This window comes from Manihot esculenta, chromosome 14 (assembly GCF_001659605.2).
Source record: "Manihot esculenta cultivar AM560-2 chromosome 14, M.esculenta_v8, whole genome shotgun sequence".
Classification (NCBI taxonomy): domain Eukaryota; kingdom Viridiplantae; phylum Streptophyta; class Magnoliopsida; order Malpighiales; family Euphorbiaceae; genus Manihot; species Manihot esculenta.
Window position 1 is genome coordinate 13594596 of NC_035174.2, and position 24588 is coordinate 13619183.

At 38.4% G+C, this 24588-nt stretch overlaps 1 protein-coding gene across 1 annotated transcript; it reads left to right on the plus strand.

The window, feature by feature from the left end:
• The first annotated feature begins 21732 nt into the window (after positions 1-21732).
• On the plus strand, positions 21733-24024 carry LOC110631153 (heat shock 70 kDa protein). The gene has a single exon (XM_021778884.2). The coding sequence runs from the start codon at positions 21804-21806 to the stop codon at positions 23751-23753; it is 1950 nt and encodes a 649-aa protein (XP_021634576.1). The 5' UTR covers positions 21733-21803; the 3' UTR covers positions 23754-24024.
• Positions 24025-24588: the final 564 nt, after the last annotated feature.

Sequence of the window (24588 nt, forward strand, 5' to 3'; positions counted from 1 at the left end):
GATTTTCGGAAGTCTAACTTGCCCCCCTAAACCATCCAATGTTCGGCGGCCGAACCTGGAAATGTCTCCTTGGTCTTTTCCATTTAAAACTCAATTTTCCTTTTTGCTTAAAACCATAAAATACATTAAAACATTTTATAAAAACATGATTTTACCCTTCTAGAGGTTTCCGACATCCGAGATTCCACTGGACGGTAGGAATTTCGATACCGGAGTCTAGCCGGGTATTACAAAGTCAATCTGGATCCTAGCGCCGGTGGCGGTCCGGTTTCCGGGTCGTTACAATCCTCCTCTGTTCCCCTCACCTCATCTGACATTCCGCCCAGAACTGATCTCCTCCTGCTTGCATCAAAAGACCTTCTAGGGTCCCTTGATGTTCCTTCTCTACTTGTCCTACTAGACCTTGCCCTTTGCAGAGCAGGGGAATGGGCATCCATGCCCTCATTCTCTGGCGGAGCTCCAGTCAATCTAGCAGATTGACGAGTTCCTCTCATCCTGCTTTCTAAAAAGCACAACATATACACTTAAGCATTAACATTATATGATCCATGTGGAAACACATGAACCCTCATCACATACATCACATACATAGCATATCATTAATGCACATGTCTTTAGTCATGGCATTACACATCATCATACAAGACAGGACTCCACATCCTATCCTAGTGGACATGATTTTTCCTATTGTGCTTGCCCTCCTATAACCGCTATGAGCCTGACACACTATAGTTCCGACCATATGAACCTAGGGCTCTGATACCAATCTGTAACGACCCGAAAACCGAACCGCTACCGGCGCTAGGATCCAGATCGGCATAAGGCCGCCGGGACCCGTAGCAAGCCTAACATACATCCTGTATACTGTTAAATCCCATACATGATCAAACATATACATAAAAATTTTAAACTTTCTCTTTCATCTACCAAGCTTAACCTGTGCATGCACAAACTCATAACCATAAAACCCCACACTGGAACCCTCATCAAATGCTCCAATGGGGCAACATATCATCTATTAGGCTTGGTTTACATGTCTCATCATAAAACATACATAAAGATCATGTGTAATAGGGACAAACCATAAACATTAGGGCTAAGCACAAAACTAAACCTCATTACATTACTTTACAATACATCATTAAATAACTTTACATTACATCATGTCCACTACTATTCTATTACATAACCTGACCATAACCATAACCCGCTGACCTTCTGAACTATCTCTGACCCTGCAAACCTGGGGTTAGGGGAGAGGGGTGAGCTAAAAAGCCCAGTGAGCAGAAACTATATAAAAAAAATAGTTCATTAAAACATATGCTATCATGGAATGCATCACATCACAAACAAATCATATCAAGGATGAATTTGTCACCAATAGCCCTCTACATAAAAATCTCATATCATAACAAGTTCAGCAATACTCTGTGCCAGGGGCGATACGGCCACACCTGGTCTTCTCTTACTCTGTGCCAGGGGCGATACGGCCAAACCTGGTCTTTCCATCTCATATCATATCATACATGTCATATCATATCATACTGAGGGCTAGAGGATCATCCAATATCCATCCACATCATCATCATCGTATTATGCATTGCATCATATTCGTGAATTCTAATGCAAATAACCTATTACATAACATGGTATTCATGATGCATGAACATGCTTAAAACATTTGATTTACTTCAAAACATAAGGGTTAGTTCCACTCACCTCTGGCTAGTTCTGGACTAACTCTGAAGCTGCTAAACACCTCGGTTCCTCAGGTCCGATCCTACACAGGTGGACTCAAATGAGGGACCAAACAACTCTAACATAACACTAAACATCTCCCCAAAAACCCCTCTAAAACACCTCAAAACATGCATGCAAAACAGGTAAAGGAAGGCTAGACAGGGCACCTTCGGCGGCAGGTTCGGCGGCCGAATGCTCCCACAGATCCGAAAGTCAGGCACTTTCGGAGGCAGGTTCGGCGGCCGAAAGTCTCCTCCAGAGACGAAAGTCGGGCACTTTCGGCGGCACCTTTGGCGGCCGAAAGTCCCTTCCAGAGCTAAAAGTCCATTTTCGTGGGCAAGGTTAGGCGGCCAAAGATTGCTTCCACAGGCAGGTTCGGAAGCCGAAACTACCTTCGGCGGCCGAACCTGGGTTCCCCAGCAAGGAAGAACCCGTTTTCGCCTCATGCAATCCGCCTCCAAAACCTCCCACACTCACGTCCAACACTTCTAAAACATGCACAACTCATACAACAAGCATATAGGGGTCTCAAACTAGTCTAAACCCCAACAAACATCTCATTAAACATGCATTAACATACTTTTATCATAAAGGGTATCAAAACCCTAACATGCACATCTATACAACTCATACATTCTCAGCCCTTAACCTTTCCTAAAACTCACTTAAAACATCATAAAAGATGAAGATCTACACTTACCTCTTGAAGATCGAGGTTTGGTGCGACCCAAGCTTGAAGGTATGGAGAGTCCAAGCTCCAAAAGTCTCCAAGCTCTCAAAACCTTGATCAAAGCTTAAAACTCTTCAAAACAAAGATAAAACACATGAAAACTTGAGGGATTTGAAGAAAAAGCATAAAAACAACCAAAGGAGAGCATGAACTCACCTATGCCCGAAAAGATAGAGGAAACTCGCCCATTTTCCGGACAAATGGCCTTTTATAGGTGGCCGGCCAAACCTCCTTCGGCGGCCAAAACTGCTTCCAAAACTTCACCACATTCGGCGGCCGAACTAAAGGTTCGACGGCCGAAAGAAAGCCACTTTCAGAAGCCACTTTCGGAAGCCTAACGTGCCTCCTAAACAACCCCATGTTCGGCGACGAACCTAGGTTTTTCCCTCCTTGGTCTTTTCTTTCAAAACTCAATTTCTTTCTCATTGAAAACCTTCAAAACACTTAAAAACATTTTAGAAAACTTTTTTTTTACCCTTCTAGAAGGCTCCGACATCTGAGATTTCCGGATTCCAACGGAGATTCCGCCGGAAAGTTGAAATTCTGATGCCGGGGTCTAGCCGGGTATTACATTATATCTGAAGACTTTTAATGTTGTTGTCTTTTGTAACGATCCGAAAATCGGACCGCTACCGGCGCTAGGATCCGGGTCGGCTTAAAGCCGCCGGAACCCGTAGCAAGCCTGACATGCATCCTGTGAACCTGTTTAATCCCATACATGATCAAGAATATACATAAAAATTTAAAACTTTTCCTTACATTCATAACCAAACTCAACCTGTGCATGCACTATACAATATCATAACCATGATCCCTCTGTGGGATCTCATCAATGCCCCAATGGGCAATTACAACATATGTTGAGTTGGTTTACATAAACATCATAAAGATCTAGGATCATGCATTAAAAGGGATACTTTATACATAGGTCAAGCACAACCTCTAATCCTCAATATCATTACATTACATGACTATTCATAACTTTACATTTTATCATGTCCACATTCTATCTATTATATACAATTGACTTCAATACTCTTGCTGACCTCCTGGTCTACCCTGTACCTGCAAACCTGAGGAATTTGGGAGAGGGGTGAGCTACTAGAGCCCAGTGAGCAGAATAATAAAGCATTTAAAACACATGCTATCATGAAATGCATCACATCACAACTAATCATATCAAGGATGAACTTGTCACAATTTAGCCCTCTACATATTCCAATCATGCCAGGGGCGTAGTGCAGGCCACACCTGGTCTTTCTCTTATACATAACATAACATACATAACCAATAGTGTCGGGGGCGTAGTGCAGACCACATCCGGTCTTTCTCTTACATAGTGCCAGGGGCGTAGTGCAGGCCACACCTGGACTTCCATATCATATCATCACGTCATAACATATGAGGGCAAATGGATCATTCAACATTCATCCACATCAACAACATATTATGCAATGCAACATATTCGTGATTTCTAATGCAAACAACCTAAAATATCACATGGCATCTGTGATGCATGAAGATGCTCAAAACTGATTTATTTACTTGAAACATAAAGAGTTATTCTACTCACCTCTGGCTAGCTCTGACACTGACTGAAGCAGCTGACTCATTGCTGAGGTCCTCGGTTCCTTGGGTCCGAACCTACACAGGTGGACACAAATGAGGGACCAACATACTATAAAATGACTCTGAAAACATCCCCCAAAAACCCTCTAAAACACCTCAAAACATCCATGTAAGAACATGCAAAGGAAGGCTGGACAGGGCACTTTCGGCGGTAGGTTCGGCGGCCGAAAGTCCCTCCAGAGCCGAAAGTCAGGCAGGTTCGGCGGCACCTTCGGCGGCCGAAACTCCCAGACAGAGGCGAAACTCATGCATGTTCGGCGGCACTTTCGGCGGCCGAAACTCCCAGACAGAGACGAAAGTCTCCTTTCGGGGGCAAGCTTCGGCAGCCGAAGGCTGCTTCCACAAGCATGTTCGGCGGCCGAAAGTTCCTTCGGCTGCCGAACCTGGTTTCTCCCATAGTGGCAGAAACTCAGCTCTTCTATGCACATTTGCCTCCAAAACTTTCCAATCATGCATAAACTTATTCTACCACACAAATACACAAGCATACAAGCTCCTAGGGGCTTCAAACTACCTTAAACCCCATCTACCACACATCAAGCAACTCACATTGTTCATAAACACATATTAAAACCCATAAACCTAACCATGAGCTAAACATGCATTCTAACCCAAAGATCTACTTAAAACTTACTTAAAACATGCAATGAGCTTAAGATCGGCTCTTATCTCTTGAAGATCGAGAGAGAGACGACCTAATCTTGGAGATGGGAGATTTTCAACTTCCTTGGGTCTCCAAGCTCAAAACTTGCTCAAAACTTGAAAATCTTCAAAACAAGATGAAAACTTGTGAAAATCGTGAAAGATTTGAAGGAAGAACTCAAAGATTGGTGAGGGACGGCGGAGAGCTCACCTTGGCCGAAAATGGGGAGAAAAGCTCGCCCGTTTTCGGCTAAGGGACCCTTTTATAGTGGCTGGCCAGGCCACGTTCGGGGGCCGAACGTGCCTCCGCATGCATGCCATGTTTGGCGGCCGAACTTGAGGTTCGGCGGCCGAACCTGGACTGCCCTCACTTATGCCTTCGGGGGCCTAAGGCACACCCGAAATGCCTGCATGTTCGCCGGCCGAACTTGAGGTTCGACGGCCGAACCTGGGTTTTCCTCCAAGGTTGTTTTCATGCAAAAACTCATTTCCTTTTTACTTAAAATCATGAAATACATTAAAACATTTTAAGAAAACATGTTTCTACCCTACTAGAGGCTTCCGACATTCGAGATTCCACCGGACGGTAGGAATTCCGATACCGGAGTCTAGCCGGGTATTACATTCTCCCCCCCTTAAAAACATTCGTCCCCGAATGTTCCTCAACTAGTACATGCAAGGCATACAACATATCATACACATAAAACACATGAAACATATAAGAACTAACCTTAGAAAAGATAAGGGTATTGCTGGAGCATGGACTCCCGTGTCTCCCAAGTGCATTCTTCCAAATTATGGTGGTTCCACAGGACTTTCACCATCGGGATTTCCTTGTTTCTTAGCTTTCTGATCTGGGTGTCTATGATCCGTACTGGCTGTTCAACATAGGTGAGATCCTCTTGGACCTCCACATCAGGCTCACTAAGAACCTTGCTCGGATCTGACACAAACTTCCTCAACATTGAAACATGGAAAACCGGATGGATTCTTTCCATTGAAGCAGGTAAATCCAGCTTGTACGACACATTCCCAATCTTTTGCAAGATTTCAAAGGGTCCGATGTATCGCGGGGCTAGTTTACCTTTCTTCCCGAAGCGAACCACTCCTTTCATAGGGGACACCTTGAGCAATACCAGATCCCCCTCCTGAAACTCTACCTGTCTTCTGCGGATGTCTGCATAACTCTTCTGTCTGCTTGCAGCAGTCTTGATCCTTTCTCTGATTATGGGTACTACCCTGCTGGTAATCTCTACTAGCTCAGGCCCTGCCAAGGCCTTTTCTCCAACTTCTTCCCAGCAAACAGGTGATCTGCACTTCCTCCCATACAAAGCTTCATATGGAGCCATCCCGATGCTAGCATGATGGCTGTTATTGTAGGCAAACTCCACCAAGGGTAGATGCTGCCTCCAAGAACCGCCAAAGTCCAGCACACACATTCTAAGCATATCCTCTATGGTCTGGATGGTCCTTTCTGATTGTCCGTCCGTCTGTGGATGGAAAGCAGTGCTAAAATCCAACCTGGTACCCATGGCGTTCTGCAGACTCCGCCAAAATCTGGAGGTGAACTGGGGCCCTCTATCGGACACTATTGAAACAGGAACCCCATACAGCCTGACGATCTCATCAACATACACCTGCGCCAACTTGTCCACAGAATAGCCACTCTTGACAGGGATGAAGTGAGCAGATTTGGTGAGTCTGTCCACAATCACCCATATGGAGTCCAATCTGTTGGACGTCGCCGGTAACCCCACTATGAAGTCCATAGCTATATTCTCCCATTTCCACTCTGGAATAGGTAGCGGGTTAAGCATTCCAGCCGGCTTCTGATGTTCCAGCTTCACCCTCTGACACACTTCGCAGGCTGACACAAACTGTGCCACTTCTTTCTTCATAGCTGGCCACCAATAAACCTTCTTCAGATCTTGATACATCTTGGTGGCTCCGGGGTGAACGCTGTATCTTGCATTATGAGCCTCTCTCATAATGTCTCCTTTTAGCCCTATGTCATCTGGTACACATAGTCTGCTCCCATAGCGGAGGATCCCTTTGCTGTCAAATCTGAACTCACTATCTTTGCCTGACTGAACAGTCCTGGCAATCTTCACTAACTCTGGGTCCTCATGCTGTTTCTGAGCCACCTGCTCCAGAAACACGGGCGCCACTCTCAACTGGGCTACCAAAGCACCTGTACCAGACAACTCCAACTGTAGACCTTCCTCAATGAGCTTGTAAAACTCCTTCACCACTGGCCTCCTTTCTGCCGATATGTGGGATAAACTGCCGAGTGATTTCCGGCTTAAGGCGTCTGCCACAACATTCGCCTTACCCGGATGATACTGAATCTTGCAATCATAGTCACTCAGCAGCTCTACCCATCTCCTCTGTCTCAAATTCAAATCTCTTTGACTCAGGATGTACTGTAGGCTCTTATGATCCGTGAAGATCTCACATTTAACCCCATAGAGGTAGTGCCTCCACATCTTGAGTGCAAAGATTACTGCTGCCATCTCCAGGTCATGTGTGGGGTAATTCAACTCATGCTTCTTCAGCTGTCTAGAAGCATAAGCGATCACCCTTTCATTCTACATTAACACACAACCTAGTCCCACACGGGACGCATCACAGAAAACTGTGAAATCCTCATTGTTAGCTGGCAAAGCTAACACTAGTGCTGACGTTAACCTCTTCTTAAGCTCTTCAAAACTCTCTTCGCACTGGTCGGTCCACACAAACTTCTGATTTTTCCTGGTTAGTCTGGTCAGAGGAGCTGCAATCTTTGAGAAGTCCTGAACGAACCTCCTGTAGTAACCTGCCAAACCCAAGAAACTTCTAATCTCTGTCACTGAAGTGGGTCTAGGCCAGTTAGCCACAGCTTCTACCTTCTTGGGGTCCACCTCTATCCCATTTTCTGTCACAACATGCCCCAAGAATGAAATGCTCCTCAGCCAGAACTCACACTTGGAGAACTTGGCATACAAGCCATGCTCCCTCAAGGTCTGTAGAACCAACCTCAGATGATGGGCATGCTCCTCTGCATTCCTGGAATACACTAAGATATCATCTATGAAGACAATAACGAAGTGATCCAGGTACTGGTTAAACACTCTGTTCATGAGATCCATGAATGCTGCAGGGGCGTTGGTTAACCCGAACGGCATTACAAGGAACTCAAAATGCCCATATCTGGTCCTGAAAGCTGTCTTTGGCACATCTTCCTCTCTGATCCTCAGCTGATGATACCCGGACCTCAGATCTATTTTGGAGAAACAACCCGCTCCTGCTAGCTGGTCGAATAGATCATCGATCCTTGGCAAAGGGTACCTATTCTTGGTAGTGACTTTGTTCAACTGCCTGTAGTCGATACAAAGTCTAAGGGATCCATCCTTCTTTCTGACAAACAAGACTGGAGCACCCCAGGGTGAGGTACTCGGTCGGATGAAGCCCTTGTCCACCAGCTCTTGCAACTGTTCTTTCAATTCCTTCAACTCTGCTGGTGCCATCCTGTACGGAGGGATAGAGATCGGTCGGGTTCCAGGCATCAGTTCTATCTCGAACTCTATCTCCCTAGCAGGTGGTAAACCTGGCAGTTCGTCTGGGAAGATGTCTAGAAACTCTCTAACCACTGGCACCGAGGCGGGCTCTCTAACCTGACTGCTAAGCTCTCTCACATAAGCCAAATACCCCTGACATCCCCTCCTAAGCAACCTACGAGCCTGAAGAGCTGATATCAGACCTCTAGGTGTACCCCTCCTGTCTCCTCTGAAGACTACCTCTGACCCATCCTGACCTCTGAACCTGACTACCTTGTCCCTGCAGTCCAAGGTAGCACCATGGGTAGATAACCAGTCCATCCCTAGAATGACGTCAAAATCTGTCAAGTCTAGAACCACAAGGTCGGCGGACAAGCATCTTCCCTCAACAAACACAGGACTACACTGGCAGACTGACTCTGCCACTGATGGATCACAGTTGGGTCCACTGACCCAGAGAGGACACTCTAACCCAGAGATCATCAACCCCAACCTCTCAACGGCTCTCGGAGTAATAAAAGAATGAGATGCACCAGGGTCTATCAAGGCATACACATCTGAACAACCAATGACTAAGTTACCTGCCACCACGGTGTTAGATGCATCTGCCTCCTGCTGTGTCATTGTGAAGATCCGTGCTGGAGCTGATGGACCTTCACCTCTGAAACCCGCTGAAGAAGAGGCTGACCCTCTCCCTCTACCTCTGCCACTGGCCTGAGTCGTGGCTGGAGCTGCTGGCTGCGCTACACTACCTGAAGCTGTCTGCTGGGACTGTGCCATCGGGGCTGCTCTTGGACATTCTCGAGACATATGCCCCTCCTGGCCACATCTGTAACAGGCTGTCGTCCCAAACCGACATACTCCCCTATGCGGCTTACCACACCTTGCACAAACTGCATTATCCGCACCAGAGCTTGAGCCACCTCCAAATCCCAGACTGGACTTAACCTTGTTCCAGAACTTGTTCTTCTTGGACTTCCTAGTGCCTCTATCCCACTTTTTACTACCTGAAACTGCTGCACTCATAGAAGAAGAGCCTGGGGTCTTAGAACCAGAAGGCTGTGCCACTGACTGCTTGACTTTCCCCTCGATGATAGCACTAGCCTCCATCCTCCTAGCCATATCCACTATGGCATGGAAGCTCTCCCTATCTGCGGACTGAATCAAGGAGGAATACCTGGAGTGAAGTTTCATGATATACCTCCTTGACTTCTTCTGGTCTGTGTCAAGAGTTTGCCCTGCAAACGGCAACAGCTCCAAGAATCTGTCGGTGTACTCCTCTACACTCATTTCCTCTGTCTGCCTTAACTGTTCAAACTCAATCATCTTCAATTCTCTTGAACTGTCAGGAAAAGCCCATCCTGCAAATTCATTTGCAAACTCCTCCCATGATAGGCTGTCCAACCTCGGGCTCACATAGTTCTTAAACCACTCACGGGCCTTTTTGCATTTTAATGTGAACCCAGCCATCTGAATGGCTCTACTGTCATCTGCCCCTATCTCATCTGTAATCGTTTTGACCCTCTCAAGGTACACAAACGGGTCATCTCCGGTTTCAAACTGGGGAGCACCCAGCTTCATATAGTCGGTCATCTTGACCTTGCTTCCACCAGATGAGCTAGGCTTAGGCATATGGGTTGCTGGAACTGTGGGTTCTACTGATGGTGAAGGAGGTGCAACATTTTCTGAGGTAGGGTTTGCTGGATTTGGATGGTAAGGTGGAGGTGGATACATTGGGTATTGTGAATATGGTGGGTAGTAGGGTGGGTATGGCATCTGTGTGGGATAAGGGGTGAAGCTAGGGTAATCCGATGTACCTCCCATCGAATACCCGGGATTTTGTGAGAAGTGTGGGTAGTGGGGTGGCTGAACAAATCCCGAGGCCTGAGTGCCTCCTTGGGACTCTCCCATTCCCTCTTCTGACATGCTAACTCCCAGACTGCCATCCCTCCTCTGCTCTACATCCATATCATTCCCCATGTCTTCTGACATTCCTCCCTGAACTGTTCCCCTCACTGATCTGCTTCTACCCAGATCCAGAGACCTTCTAGGGTCTCTTACTGCTCTTTCTCTGCTAGACCTACTAGACATTGCCCTAGGCAATGTAGGAGGACGGGCGCTCATGCCCTCATCCTCAGGTGGCACTCCAGTCAATCGTGCAGATCGACGAGTTCCTCTCATCCTGTTTTCTGAAAAACAGTACACATCACATAAACGTTAGCATCATATGGTTCATGTGGGCACACATGAACCCGCATCACATACATATCGTTCATATCATAGCATTAATGCACATGTATATAATCATGGCATTTCACATCATTATACAAGACAGGACTCCACATCCTATCCTAGTGGACATGATCTTTCCTATTGTGCTTGACCTTCTATAACATCTATAAGCCCGACACTCTCTAGGTCCGACCATATGAACCTAGGGCTCTGATACCATTCTGTAACGACCCGAAAATCGGACCGCTACCGGCGCTAGGATCCGGGTCGGCTTAAGGCCGCCGGAACCCGTAGCAAGCCTGACATGCATCCTGTGAACCTGTTTAATCCCATACATGATCAAGAATATACATAAAAATTTAAAACTTTTCCTTACATTCATAACCAAACTCAACCTGTGCATGCACTATACAATATCATAACCATGATCCCTCTGTGGGATCTCATCAATGCCCCAATGGGCAATTACAACATATGTTGAGTTGGTTTACATAAACATCATAAAGATCTAGGATCATGCATTAAAAGGGATACTTTATACATAGGTCAAGCACAACCTCTAATCCTCAATATCATTACATTACATGACTATTCATAACTTTACATTTTATCATGTCCACATTCTATCTATTACATACAATTGACTTCAATACTCTTGCTGACCTCCTGGTCTACCCTGTACCTGCAAACCTGGGGAATTTGGGAGAGGGGTGAGCTACTAGAGCCCAGTGAGCAGAATAATAAAGCATTTAAAACACATGCTATCATGAAATGCATCACATCACAACTAATCATATCAAGGATGAACTTGTCACTATTTAGCCCTCTACATATTCCAATCATGCCAGGGGCGTAGTGCAGGCCACACCTGGTCTTTCTCTTATACATAACATAACATACATAACCAATAGTGCCGGGGGCGTAGTGCAGGCCACATCCGGTCTTTCTCTTACATAGTGCCAGGGGCGTAGTGCAGGCCACACCTGGACTTCCATATCATATCATCACGTCATAACATATGAGGGCAAATGGATCATTCAACATTCATCCACATCAACAACATATTATGCAATGCAACATATTCGTGATTTCTAATGCAAACAACCTAAAATATCACATGGCATCCGTGATGCATGAACATGCTCAAAACTGATTTATTTACTTGAAACATAAAGAGTTATTCTACTCACCTCTGGCTAGCTCTGACACTGACTGAAGCAGCTGACTCACTGCTGAGGTCCTCGGTTCCTCGGGTCCGAACCTACACAGGTGGACACAAATGAGGGACCAACATACTATAACATGACTCTGAAAACATCCCCCAAAAACCCTCTAAAACACCTCAAAACATCCATGCAAGAACATGCAAAGGAAGGCTGGACAGGGCACTTTCGGCGGCAGGTTCGGCGGCCGAAAGTCCCTCCAGAGCCGAAAGTCAGGCAGGTTCGGCGGCACCTTCGGCGGCCGAAACTCCCAGACAGAGGCGAAACTCATGCATGTTCGGCGGCACTTTCGGCGGCCGAAACTCCCAGACAGAGACGAAAGTCTCCTTTCGGGGGCAAGCTTCGGCAGCCGAAGGCTGCTTCCACAAGCATGTTCGGCGGCCGAAAGTTCCTTCGGCTGCCGAACCTGGTTTCTCCCATAATGGCAGAAACTCAGCTCTTCTATGCACATTTGCCTCCAAAACTTTTCAATCATGCATAAACTTATTCTACCACATAAATACACAAGCATACAAGCTCCTAGGGGCTTCAAACTACCTTAAACCCCATCTACCACACATCAAGCAACTCACATTGTTCATAAACACATATTAAAACCCATAAACCTAACCATGAGCTAAACATGCATTCTAACCCAAAGATCTACTTAAAACTTACTTAAAACATGCAATGAGCTTAAGATCGGCTCTTACCTCTTGAAGATCGAGAGAGAGACGACCTAATCTTGGAGATGGGAGATTTTCAACTTCCTTGGGTCTCCAAGCTCAAAACTTGCTCAAAACTTGAAAATCTTCAAAACAAGATGAAAAATTGTGAAAATCGTGAAAGATTTGAAGGAAGAACTCAAAGATTGGTGAGGGACGGCGGAGAGCTCACCTTGGCCGAAAATGGGGAGAAAAACTCGCCCGTTTTCGGCTAAGGGACCCTTTTATAGTGGCTGGCCAGGCCACGTTCGGGGGCCGAACGTGCCTCCTCATGCATGCCATGTTCGGCGGCCGAACTTGAGGTTCGGCGGCCGAACCTGGGTTTTCCTCCAAGGTTGTTTTCATGCAAAAACTCATTTCATTTTTACTTAAAATCATGAAATACATTAAAACATTTTAAGAAAACATGTTTCTACCCTACTAGAGGCTTCCGACATCCGAGATTCCACCGGACGGTAGGAATTTTGATACCGGAGTCTAGCCGGGTATTACATCTTTCATTGCTTTGAAGGATCCTGTCGCATAAAATCAAATTCTATGAAAGAGTTGTTTGATTTTGATGAGAGTTTGAAAGAGATTAAGAGGAGATAAGAGAATGAAGAAGATAGGTAGATAAGGAAGCGACACGAAAATAAAGTAGGTCAAGAGGATATAGAAAAAAGTGTATTTAAGTCTTACATTTTTCTTATTAATTTAAATTATGTGAAATTAGTTTTTTACTGAAAAACCTGTTATCATAAATCATAAAGACTTTATGTTAATTAAATTAAAATTAGATGAGTTTTATGTTACAACTTAAAATTTAAGACTATATTATTAGTCCGTCTTAAATTCAAAGAACAACCAGTGAAATTTACTAATTATATTGCTCCAATCCATAATTATAGGTTAAATTTGTGTTATGTGATTTTGGCCATTATAAGTATCACATCAATTACTAAGATATTGTGTTCTTCCATTTTTCTTCTATTTAATTTTTTTTAATTTAACTCAATTAATTTATTTTTTAATAATTTTTTATTTAAAATAAAAAGATTTATTTTTTTAACTTAAGAACAGTAGTAAGCTTGCCAAAACCGATCACCTTCGCAATGGCACCAAATGTAGCATAGTCTTTATTTTAATTTTAATTGAAAAAAATAAAATATATTAATAAATTTATATATAAAATTTTAATAAAAATTTTAAAATATGAAAAATAATTTTAAAATTATTTTTTAAAAAAATAATTTAACTTTTCTTTAATCGAAAAAATATTTTGGATTCCCTGAATTGTTGAGTGCCCCAAATGTCTTTTATTTTTTTTTAATGATACTCTTTAACACTCATTAAATATTTTTAAGGCAAGTTTTTTCTCCAAATTTTATAGATAAATTTTTTACTAAATAATATATATAATTAAAATTATAAAAACTCATCAATATAAATATTTAAAGTATTTAATAATTTTTAATATAAAAATTTTAAAAAATGATTTTTAAATTTTAATTAAATAATTTGAAAAAATCAATAAATAATAAAATTTTAAAAATTAGGACTAATAATAATTATACAAGCATTACCCGAATAGGACATGAGGAGATGTATGTTTGACGTTGAAAACACCACGTGTGCCTACAGCGATCCTTCACGCAACAGCTCATCTCTCCTTGCACTATGGGTTTCATCTGCTGCCGCACCGAATCCCAGTATCCCACCGCTTGCCTCACCTCACAGCTTATCCCACCCTCTCAAGTTATTGTGAGGGTGTGATTATCGGTCCAAAAAGACAAATTTGCTTATTCAAGATCTCATATCAGTTGCAAATTGATACATGCATAATTTATATTATATATTATTAAAAATTTTATTAAAATTATAATAATTTTAATATAAATTTAATGATTATAATTCATATAAGAAGACTTAACATGAAAAAGTGAATTAGTATGCATTCGTATTGTGCTATGACCTTTAAATTGAAGTCTTTTTGAGATGATCCATCATTTTAAAATCTCATATTGATTGTATATGAATATTATATTTATGTATTATTAAGTATGATGGAATATTCAGTCGTTTAATTTAAAATTAAATTGAATTGAATAAATTAAAAATTAAAATTTTAATATTTATAAAAATCGAATCAAATTGATTTTGAATAAAAGTTAAATTGATCTGATTTAATTCGATCTGATTGATTGAATTTTTTTTATTTTTTACATTTTATTTTTAATATTTTAAAATTTAATTAAAATATTTTAATTATAATTATAATTTAATAATTTTATTTTATTAAAAATAATATACTATTATTATTAATTAGTTTAATTTTTTTACTTTTCTATTAAAATTAAATTAAATTGAAATAATAAATTTTTAAAATTAAAAATTAAATTAAATCACAATAAATAAGAAATTAAATTAAAATTTTAAATTAATTTAATTCGATTAATTTTTTTATATTGCGTACCCTTACACCAAACAGTATTTTCAAAATTATTATAGTTTTAATTTAAATTTAATAGTCACAGTTCATACATTTATTTTAACTCTAACAGAAAAAAGCTCTAGTTTATATATAAGGAATGTTAAATTTATTAAATTTTAATTTTCAATCTAAATTTATTATTAACTTATTAATAAAAAACAATAAAATTATTATTTACTATATAATTGGAGGCAGATTCATCTTTTCATCAATTTTATATTAATATATTCTACTACTATTAATATTATATGAAATATTATTTTAATAGTAAATGTGAAAATTATTATTTTAATATAATTAAAATAATATTTAATTATAATTTAAATTTATTATAAAACAATTTAAATTTTCATTAATATAATAACATATTAATAAACCGTTTGTTTTAATTCAATAAATTTTAACAGTAATGTTATTTGTTGTGAAAAAATCACTTTATACCATTTATATGTTAGAGTAGCGGAGTTAAGTGTAACTGTTTTTTTATTTATAATTAATAATTGAATTATTATTTCATGTTTAAAAGTGAATTATTTGAAACCTCTATAGAAAAAGGAGAAATGTAGAGGTGTAAACGAATGCAGTAGAACCAAATTTTGAATAGTTTAAATTTGATTTATTAAAATTTTTTCAAATTCAAGCTAAATTTTATTCATTTTGAATTCGAACCAAGTATTAAAAAGTTCAAATTTGGCTTATTTAGTAAACAAGTTTAGACGAATTGAGTTTTTATCGAGTTTAGTTTTAAATAGTTTATAAATAATTTAATTTATTTACGTATATAATGAGTTTTAATTTAAAATTAATATGTTCAAAACTAAAATACTTTTAGTTAAATAAGTATATTTATAAATTAGTTCCTAAACTTATAAAAATGAGCTTTTAAATTTTAATGATTCAAATATATACAAGTTTAATAATATAACTAAACAATATAGAGATGAATTTTAGAAAATTTAGATTTGGCTCATGAAAGTATATGCAAGGTTTGAATTTATTTCTCTTATGATAATAATCTTAACTTACTTAACAAGACTGTTCACGAGCCTATTCGCGAGTCTGCTCATGAACTCAGAAACGAGCTGAGCTCACGAGTCTTAACGAGCCGAATACTATGAAACTCAAATTTGGCTCGTTTATCAAACGAGTCTAAAAATTAAGCTTGAACTTGACTCGTTTAGAAATCAAGTCGAGTTCGGTCGAGTTTTTATCGAACCGAACCTCGAGTAGCTCACGAGCGGTTTGGTTCATTTACATCCCTAGAGAAATGAGAGAAGGAGAGACCGTGAAATTGAGCAACTAGAGAGCGACGATTTATTGGAGAAGGCTTGGGCTTCTTTTTGTTAGTCAGCGTTTTGTATATAGTTTTTGTCTGTATTTTATTTTTCTAGATTAAACTGTTTTATTGATGTTTCGTAGAATGATTTTTACGTTTATTAGTTTTAGGTACATCCATTTTTACTTAGAGGAAGGACTTTCGATCATCGACGCCGATATCTCAAGAATTGTGCCGCTGCGTTCGGTGATTAACGCTCTTTTAGACCGATAAACGGCTAAATTCCATCGCATCCCTTTCTATTTAAGTGATAACTTTTTTTTCCAAGACTCAAACTTCTGAATTTGGTGGTTCTTATGGTTTATACTCAATTATTTTTTTTATTTTTCTAGCGGTGGTACTCTATTTGCTTGCTATTGTTTCTCTCATTTGCCGTCTGGAGAGAGATTTGCATGTCTGATTGTATATTCAATTTGGTTTTTGCTGGTGATGTGTTGTTTGCTTGATTTTGCCTGTTTAGTTTTGTTGTTTGGTGGTTTTTCGGAGATTTATTTTTAGGTTTGTTTGTTCCTTTCACTCTTCTTTTCGGCTGTATTTTCAATGATGTTTATCTCTCTTATCTATCTCAATTGTTGTTTTATCTCTCTCTATGAATTGTGTGGATTGAAATGGAGCTTTTCTTATAAACTTGAATTTTTGTGATCTTGTACATTAACTCTATTGATTTGGTAATGTAACGACCCGAAAATCGGACCGCTACCGGCGCTAGAATTCAGATCGACTTAAGGTTGTCGGAACCCGTAGTAAGCCTGCTATACATCCTGAGTACCTGATAAAATCCCATATATAATCATACATCATCATAAAAACTTAAACATTCCATGAAACCAAGCTCAACATGTACATGCATCATACTGAAAACATAAAACCCATACTAGAGCCCTCTTCAAATGCTCTAGTATGGTTAACATCACATGTCTCAAGTTTGGTTCAAACATAACTCATAATTAAAAACTTTTACATAATGATCATGTTAACATGGATTACAAGGTAAAGAAAACTAAGGCCAAGCACAATTCTAATCCATTAAAAATTTATATGTCCACACTATACTATTACATGAACTATACCAGCTACTATGCCGACTTCTCGATGCTATCTTTGATCCTGCAAACCTGGGGTTAGGGGAAAGGGATAAGCTACAAGAGTCTAGTGAGCAGAACATAAAAACAGTTTAATAAACATATGCTCGTATGAAATGCGTCACATTACAAACAATTCATATCAAGATGGACTTGTCACCAGTAACCCTCTACATAATCCAATATGCCCGGCCCTCGACGAAACTCCTCAGGACTTTCCCTTAAACATAACATAACATATCCAATATGCCAGAGGCGTAGAATGGGCAAGCCTTGGTCTTTCTCTTACATCGTACCAGGGGCGTAAAATCGGCAAGCCCTGGTCTTTCCATATCATATCATATCATAACATCTTGAGGGCTAGTGGGTCATCCAATATCCATCCACATCAACAGTAAATTATGCAATGCATCATATTCATGAATTCTAATGCAAACATCCTAATACATAAACATGGCACGTGATGCATGGACATGCTTAAAAGTTTAGTTACTTTGAGAAGATAGTTTAGTTCTACTCATCTCTGGCTGACGCTTGCCTATCAATGACGCAGCTAACTCACTGAAGGTCTTTACGGTCTCCCTGGTCCGATCCTACACAAATGGACTCAAATGAGAGACCAAACATAACTATTACATGACTCTAAATAACTTCCCAAAAACATAACAAAACATGCACATAAAACAAGCAAAGGAAGGCTGGGCAGGGGACTTTTGGCGGTAGGTTCGGCGGCCGAAGGTCCTCCACAGATCCGAAAGTCAGGCACTTTCGGGGGCAGGTTCGGCGGCCTAAGCCCTTCACAGATTCGAAAGTCAGGGACTTTCGGGGGTGAGTTCGATGGCCTAAACCCCTTCACAGATCCAAAAGTCCATGCTTTCGGGGCAGGTTAGGCGGCCAAAAGGCTGCCTCCACAAGCAGGTTCGGCGGCCGAACCTGGGTTCTCCAGCAAGGCAGAACCCGAAACTGCCCTATGCACTCAGCCTCCAAAACTTCTCAAATCCTCACATTCAACCCCTCAAAACATGCATACACACTCATCAAGCATAAGGGGCATAAAAGTTAGCCTAAACCCCAACAAACAACTATAAAACATCACAAGAGCAAGCATTCATCATCAAAACTAACACAATCCTAAAGCTTTAGATCTAACCATTTCATGTATTTTTAACCCTTAACCCTTTCTTAAAACTTGATTAAAACATAAGAAAAACAAGAATCTAGGTTTACCTCTTGGAGATCTAAGGGTAGCAGCAACCCTAACGTGGAGATGAGTCCAAACGGTCTTCGGAGGTCTTCAAGGTTTCAAAACTCATATTTAAGCTCAAATCTTCAAAAACGAGGGAAAACTCATGAATATTTTGAAAGATTTGAAGGAAAAACAACAAAATCAACAATTGGAGGGCAAGAACTCACCTTTGCCCGAAAATTGAGAGAGAAACTCTCCCATTTTCGAACTGGAGGCCTCTTATAGATGGCTGTCCAGACCACCTTCAAGGCCCAAAAGGAGAGCTCCTACGGCAGCACCATGTTCAGCGGCCGAACATGAAGGTTCAGCGGCTGAACCTGATTTTTCCCCTCCAAAGCATTTTTCTTTGTTTTAAAATTCTTTAACACAAAAACCAACAGTAAAACTATAAAATTCATTTTTTGAAAAACTCATTTTACTCTTTTAAGAGGTTCCGTCATCCGAGATTCCAGATTCCAATGGGAATTCCGTCGGAAAGTTGGAATTCCGACACTGGAGTCTAGCCGTATATTACAGGTAATGCAATAATATTTACATGATTAAAAAAAGAAAAAGTGATAATAATTAAAATTAATTTAATTATATAATATGTTATCATATTCTAATTCTATCTTCTCAAATGATTGAAAACATTTTCTGTTCATTTAATTAAATATTTAAAATTTTTACTTCAAGTATAATTATTTAAGTTTCTTCATAAAAAATGTTTTTATAACGATATTTTTATTATTTTTTTTGTGCACGTTCAATCGACTGATTGTGATATATAATTTTTCTTTATTTATGGATTTTTAAACTTACTTGATGTATCATGAAAATATCAATTTTTATAATGAAAGTTACTAATAATGTAAAACATATGATGCATGGTATATTTTGACGAGTTTAATATTTATCAGCTCTACCAAGAAAAGCACGAGCAATGGTCATTATCTATGAAATTGATTCACATAATCGTATTTAGTATCCATCAACTTTTTCGCCATAGAAAATTCTAATAATAGCAGCATCTATTTTACATATTAGCTTATATTTACAACAAGTTTATTATACGTATATATTAGAATATCATAATATTTAAATAGATACTATCACTAAATTTTATTTGAATAGATCACTATGGCATTATCCTGTAATTTTTATTGTTATAATTTATTACTGTAGTAATTTTTTTTATAAAAATAAATATTATATTTAATTATTTTTATTAGATAAATTATTAAAATTTATAGAGCAATAATAAATTAATTATGTAAAACACAAATTAAAGGTAAATAAAAATCAAAGTTATTATAGCAAAATTTAAAAGCTCATTTATTATATTCTATAATTAAAATCTTGGAAATAAATTTAATACATAAATGTTAACAAATAACAATAATTAAATACGAAAATATAAATAAATCTTGGAATTTCTTAAATTTATTATTTTTTTTATTCATATTTACACATCCAACGTATTTGTTATTTAAAGAAAACTGATCTCATTAATTAAGATTCATAGATGCTTCTCTAAACAATTATTATTTTTTCAAATATAGGTCAAAAAATTTTCATAAGAACTAATTAATTAATCGTTATTAGAGACGATGTGCGCTACTGTATCAAATCGTAGTCAAATCTTTATAGAAAAGTTAGATTTAAAAACTCATCAGAATCCATTACAAGTTGATCTATTAGAGCACAACTTAATTCACAACTGATTGGGATCCGAACTCATTAAAAAGGAATCCACCTCATATAATATGATGGAGCGATAGGAAAACAGACCTAGTTATATCACGACCCTCTCAGCATGAGTGTTGAAAGATAATTAAATAGCAGCTTGATAATAGTGAGAAAACAAAAAGATATAAAAAAAAAGGCGTAAATCATTCAGGTTAATCTCACTCACTTATATCAAAATTCTACCACCCTTCCTTTTGCTATATCTCATATTATCAAACGATTTTAAATAATGCATAATCAGATTTAATGTTAAATATTAATTATGTTGATTTTGAGTTTTGTGTATAAATTCATATGTTTAATATGGTTAATAATAACATTATATTTTTACATATATTATATAATAAATAAACAAACAAATTTAAATATTTTATTTTATTATTAAATTTTGAAATATAAATTAACCTTTGAAATTATATTTTATATTAATTACTAAATTACAATTTTTGAAAAATGAATTTGAATATTATATACAGTAAATAGATTAAGTTTAATATGTTAAATTTAAAAGGGTTAAGTAATAAGTATAATAATATTCTGTAACTTTTTTTTTTGAAATGGAATAATATTGTGTAACTTTACAGTTCGTTCTATTAAATAAATGTATAATTGTAAATAATACTAATATTAATAATAATTTATTATTAAGTCCCTCATTAATCCTCTCAATTTTAAAAATACTTAAAAATATTTCTACTAATTAATTATTTATTAGTCTTTATAAAAAAGTTTTTCACAATTTTTTTTAAAAATAATTTATTTTTTAATTTTTAATTTTAATTTTAAAAATACATTAATAAATTTATATATAAAAATATTAATAAAATTATCAAAATATAAAAAATTACTTTCATTTTTTAAAAATAAAAAATAGGTTTATTTTAAAAATAATTTAATTTTTTTCTTTTATCATAAAATATTTTCATTAATTAATTTTTTTAAATGTTTTACATATTAAAAAATGTAAAAATATTTTTTTAAAAATAAATATTTTTAAAAATATTTTTTTATAAAATATATAAAATTTTAGGATAAATTTATTAGTTAATTTTTTAATTTTATAAAAATATATATTAATTAATTTTTTATAATATTTAATTATTAATATATTTAATCACTAAAATTAATAAAAATTAATTAATTAATTTTTTTAATTCTGAAAATATTATAATATATTTTTCAAATCCGCAAACTGATTAACGGATTTCTAATATTACAAACACTAACATAGTATTTTTTTTTCTAATAATAATAATAATAATAATAAATCCATTTAAAAAAAATAATAATAATAATAATAGTAATAAGCAAAAATCAAATACTCCAGAACGGTCTAGCCAACTCCAGAACTTTCAGCAGTGTTCCTGGGGTCTCTTCTCTATTTCTTCTCCTTTGCTATAAAACCTCGCAGCTTCTCACTCTATTCTATCTTGCAACGTCTATTTTACACATTTTCTCAAAGAACCCACCTCAAGTTTCTCATCAATATTTCAAGCTTTTCAACAATGGCAGCCAAAACTGACAAGGCCATAGGAATCGACCTTGGCACTACCTACAGTTGTGTTGGTGCTTGGCTAAACGACCGTGTAGAGATCATCGCAAACGATCAAGGCAACCGCACCACCCCTTCCTATGTCGCCTTCACTGATACTGAGCGTTTGATTGGTGATGCAGCCAAGAATCAGGTCGCTATGAACCCAGAAAACACCGTCTTTGATGCTAAACGATTAATTGGTCGTCGTTTCTCTGATCCTTCGGTGCAAAACGACATGAAGCTCTGGCCTTTTAAGGTCATCCCTGGACCGGGAGATAAACCTATGATTGTCGTTCGCTATAAAGGAGAACAGAAGCAGTTTTCACCGGAGGAGATATCTTCTATGGTGTTGACGAAGATGAGAGAAACAGCAGAGGCGTTTCTGGGTGTGAGTATAAAGAATGCAGTGGTTACTGTTCCTGCTTATTTCAACGACTCGCAGAGGCAGGCAACGAAGGACGCTGGTGCTATAGCTGGGCTCAACGTTTTGAGGATTATAAATGAGCCTACAGCTGCTGCAATAGCATACGGGCTCGATAAAAAAGCTACGAGAAAAGGAGAGCAGAATGTTCTCATCTTTGATCTTGGTGGTGGTACTTTCGATGTTTCGCTGTTGACTATCGAAGAAGGGATCTTTGAAGTAAAAGCTACTGCCGGAGATACCCATCTCGGCGGTGAAGACTTTGATAATAGGTTGGTGAATCATTTTGTGTCGGAGTTTAGAAGAAAACACAAGAAAGATATCAGTGGTAATGCGAGGGCTTTGAGAAGATTAAGGACAGCTTGTGAACGTGCAAAGAGAACGTTATCTTCAACTACGCAGACGACGATTGAGATTGATTCTTTGTACGAAGGAATAGATTTCTATGCGACAATAACAAGAGCGAGGTTCGAGGAGTTGAACATGGACTTGTTCAGGAAGTGCACGGAGACGGTGGAGAAGTGCCTTCTCGACGCCAAGATTGATAAGCGACAGGTTCATGAGGTGGTTCTCGTTGGTGGGTCGACGAGGATTCCCAAAGTGCAGCAAATGTTGTCGGATTTTTTCAACGGGAAAGAGCTTTGCAAGAGTATCAACCCCGACGAGGCTGTTGCTTATGGTGCTGCTGTTCAAGCTGCGATTCTCACCGGTGAAGGAAGCGAGAAGGTGCAGGACTTGCTGCTGCTTGATGTCACCCCTCTGAGTCTTGGACTTGAAACTGCTGGTGGTGTAATGACTACGTTAATTCCAAGAAACACCACCATTCCGACAAAGAAAGAGCAAATTTTCTCCACTTATTCTGATAATCAACCAGGTGTTTTGATCCAAGTCTATGAAGGAGAGCGTGCTCGAACAAGAGATAACAATCTTCTTGGCAAGTTTGAACTCACTGGAATCCCTCCAGCTCCAAGAGGGGTCCCTCAAATCAACGTAACCTTTGATATCGATGCAAATGGGATTCTGAATGTGACGGCCGAGGACAAGACGGCAGGAGTGAAGAACAAGATCACAATTACCAACGACAAGGGAAGGTTGAGCAAAGATGAGATTGAGAAGATGGTGCAAGATGCAGAGAAGTACAAGGCAGAGGACGAAGAGGTGAAGAAGAAGGTAGAAGCGAAGAATGGTTTAGAGAATTACGCATATAACATGAGAAATACAGTGAAGGACGAGAAGTTCGCCGGAAAATTGGGTCCTGCAGATAAGGAGAAGATCGAGAAGGCGGTGGAGGAAACTTTAGAGTGGCTGGACAGGAACCAACTGGCAGAAGTTGATGAACTTGAAGACAGGTTGAAGGAGCTGGAAGGGGTGTGCAATCCTATCATTTCAAAGATGTATCAGGGTGGAGCTGGTGCCGGCGATGACCACATGGGTGGTGGTGAAATGCCTGGCGGCGGATCTAGCTCCGCAGCTGGGCCAAAGATTGAGGAGGTTGATTGAAGTTGAATGTTCGAAAGAGGAACAAGTCTCTGGGCCTGTGTTTCTCTGTTTCGGTTTGTTTCAGTCACTTGTTTTTTCTGGGTATTGTAAATACTCTGTTTTGGGCTTTCAATGTAGCTTTTGCCTTAGACTTGTGGTCCTTGTGAGCTTAGAGCCTAGAGGAGGGTTTTGTTTTGTTGATCATAATTTTATAAGCTCTTTTACATGGGGAATTGCTTTGGTTTTATTAAAATTATTATTTAATAAAAATCCTGTTTATATATGATTTGAATTTTGGTTGAATTTCGTGATGGAGAAGTTGGTGATTATTTGGCATAGTGCTCTTAAAAGATGGTTCTATGGTTATATTAGAATTATACTATTTTTAAAAATTTAGTTTTATATGTATAATTTTATTTATATTTAATGATTTAGAAGTTATTAAAGTAAACTTCAATAGAAATTTTTAAATTAAAAATTAAGATAAAAATTAAAATAATTAAATTCAACATTTCAAGCAAAGTTGAATACAAAGGATTCTTTAGATTCGCAATGCCCTTAGTTGTTTTCCTTATTTACTGGCTCCCTAGGTCTTCTTTTCTTCGGCGACATTGCTAGTTTTCTAGTTTTCTTATCTAGAAGTCACTCTAATCGACAATAGCCCAAAGCCCTTCCCAACATAATAAGCTTGAGTTGCTTATGTAGACCTTGTGCCTTTGTTGTTGTTAGCTTGTATTGGGATTTACAGTATATATATATTTTTAACCCTTGGTTGGTGTAATTTAGCTTAAAGTATTTTAAATAATGAAACTTTCATCATGTGAAAAAATATATATTTTTTTAAAGTAAAATTAAT

What these genes read in the sequence shown, in the direction of transcription:
- LOC110631153 (XM_021778884.2), top strand. Translation starts at nt 21,804, where the DNA reads ATGGCAGCCAAAACTGACAAGGCCATAGGAATCGACCTTGGCACTACC.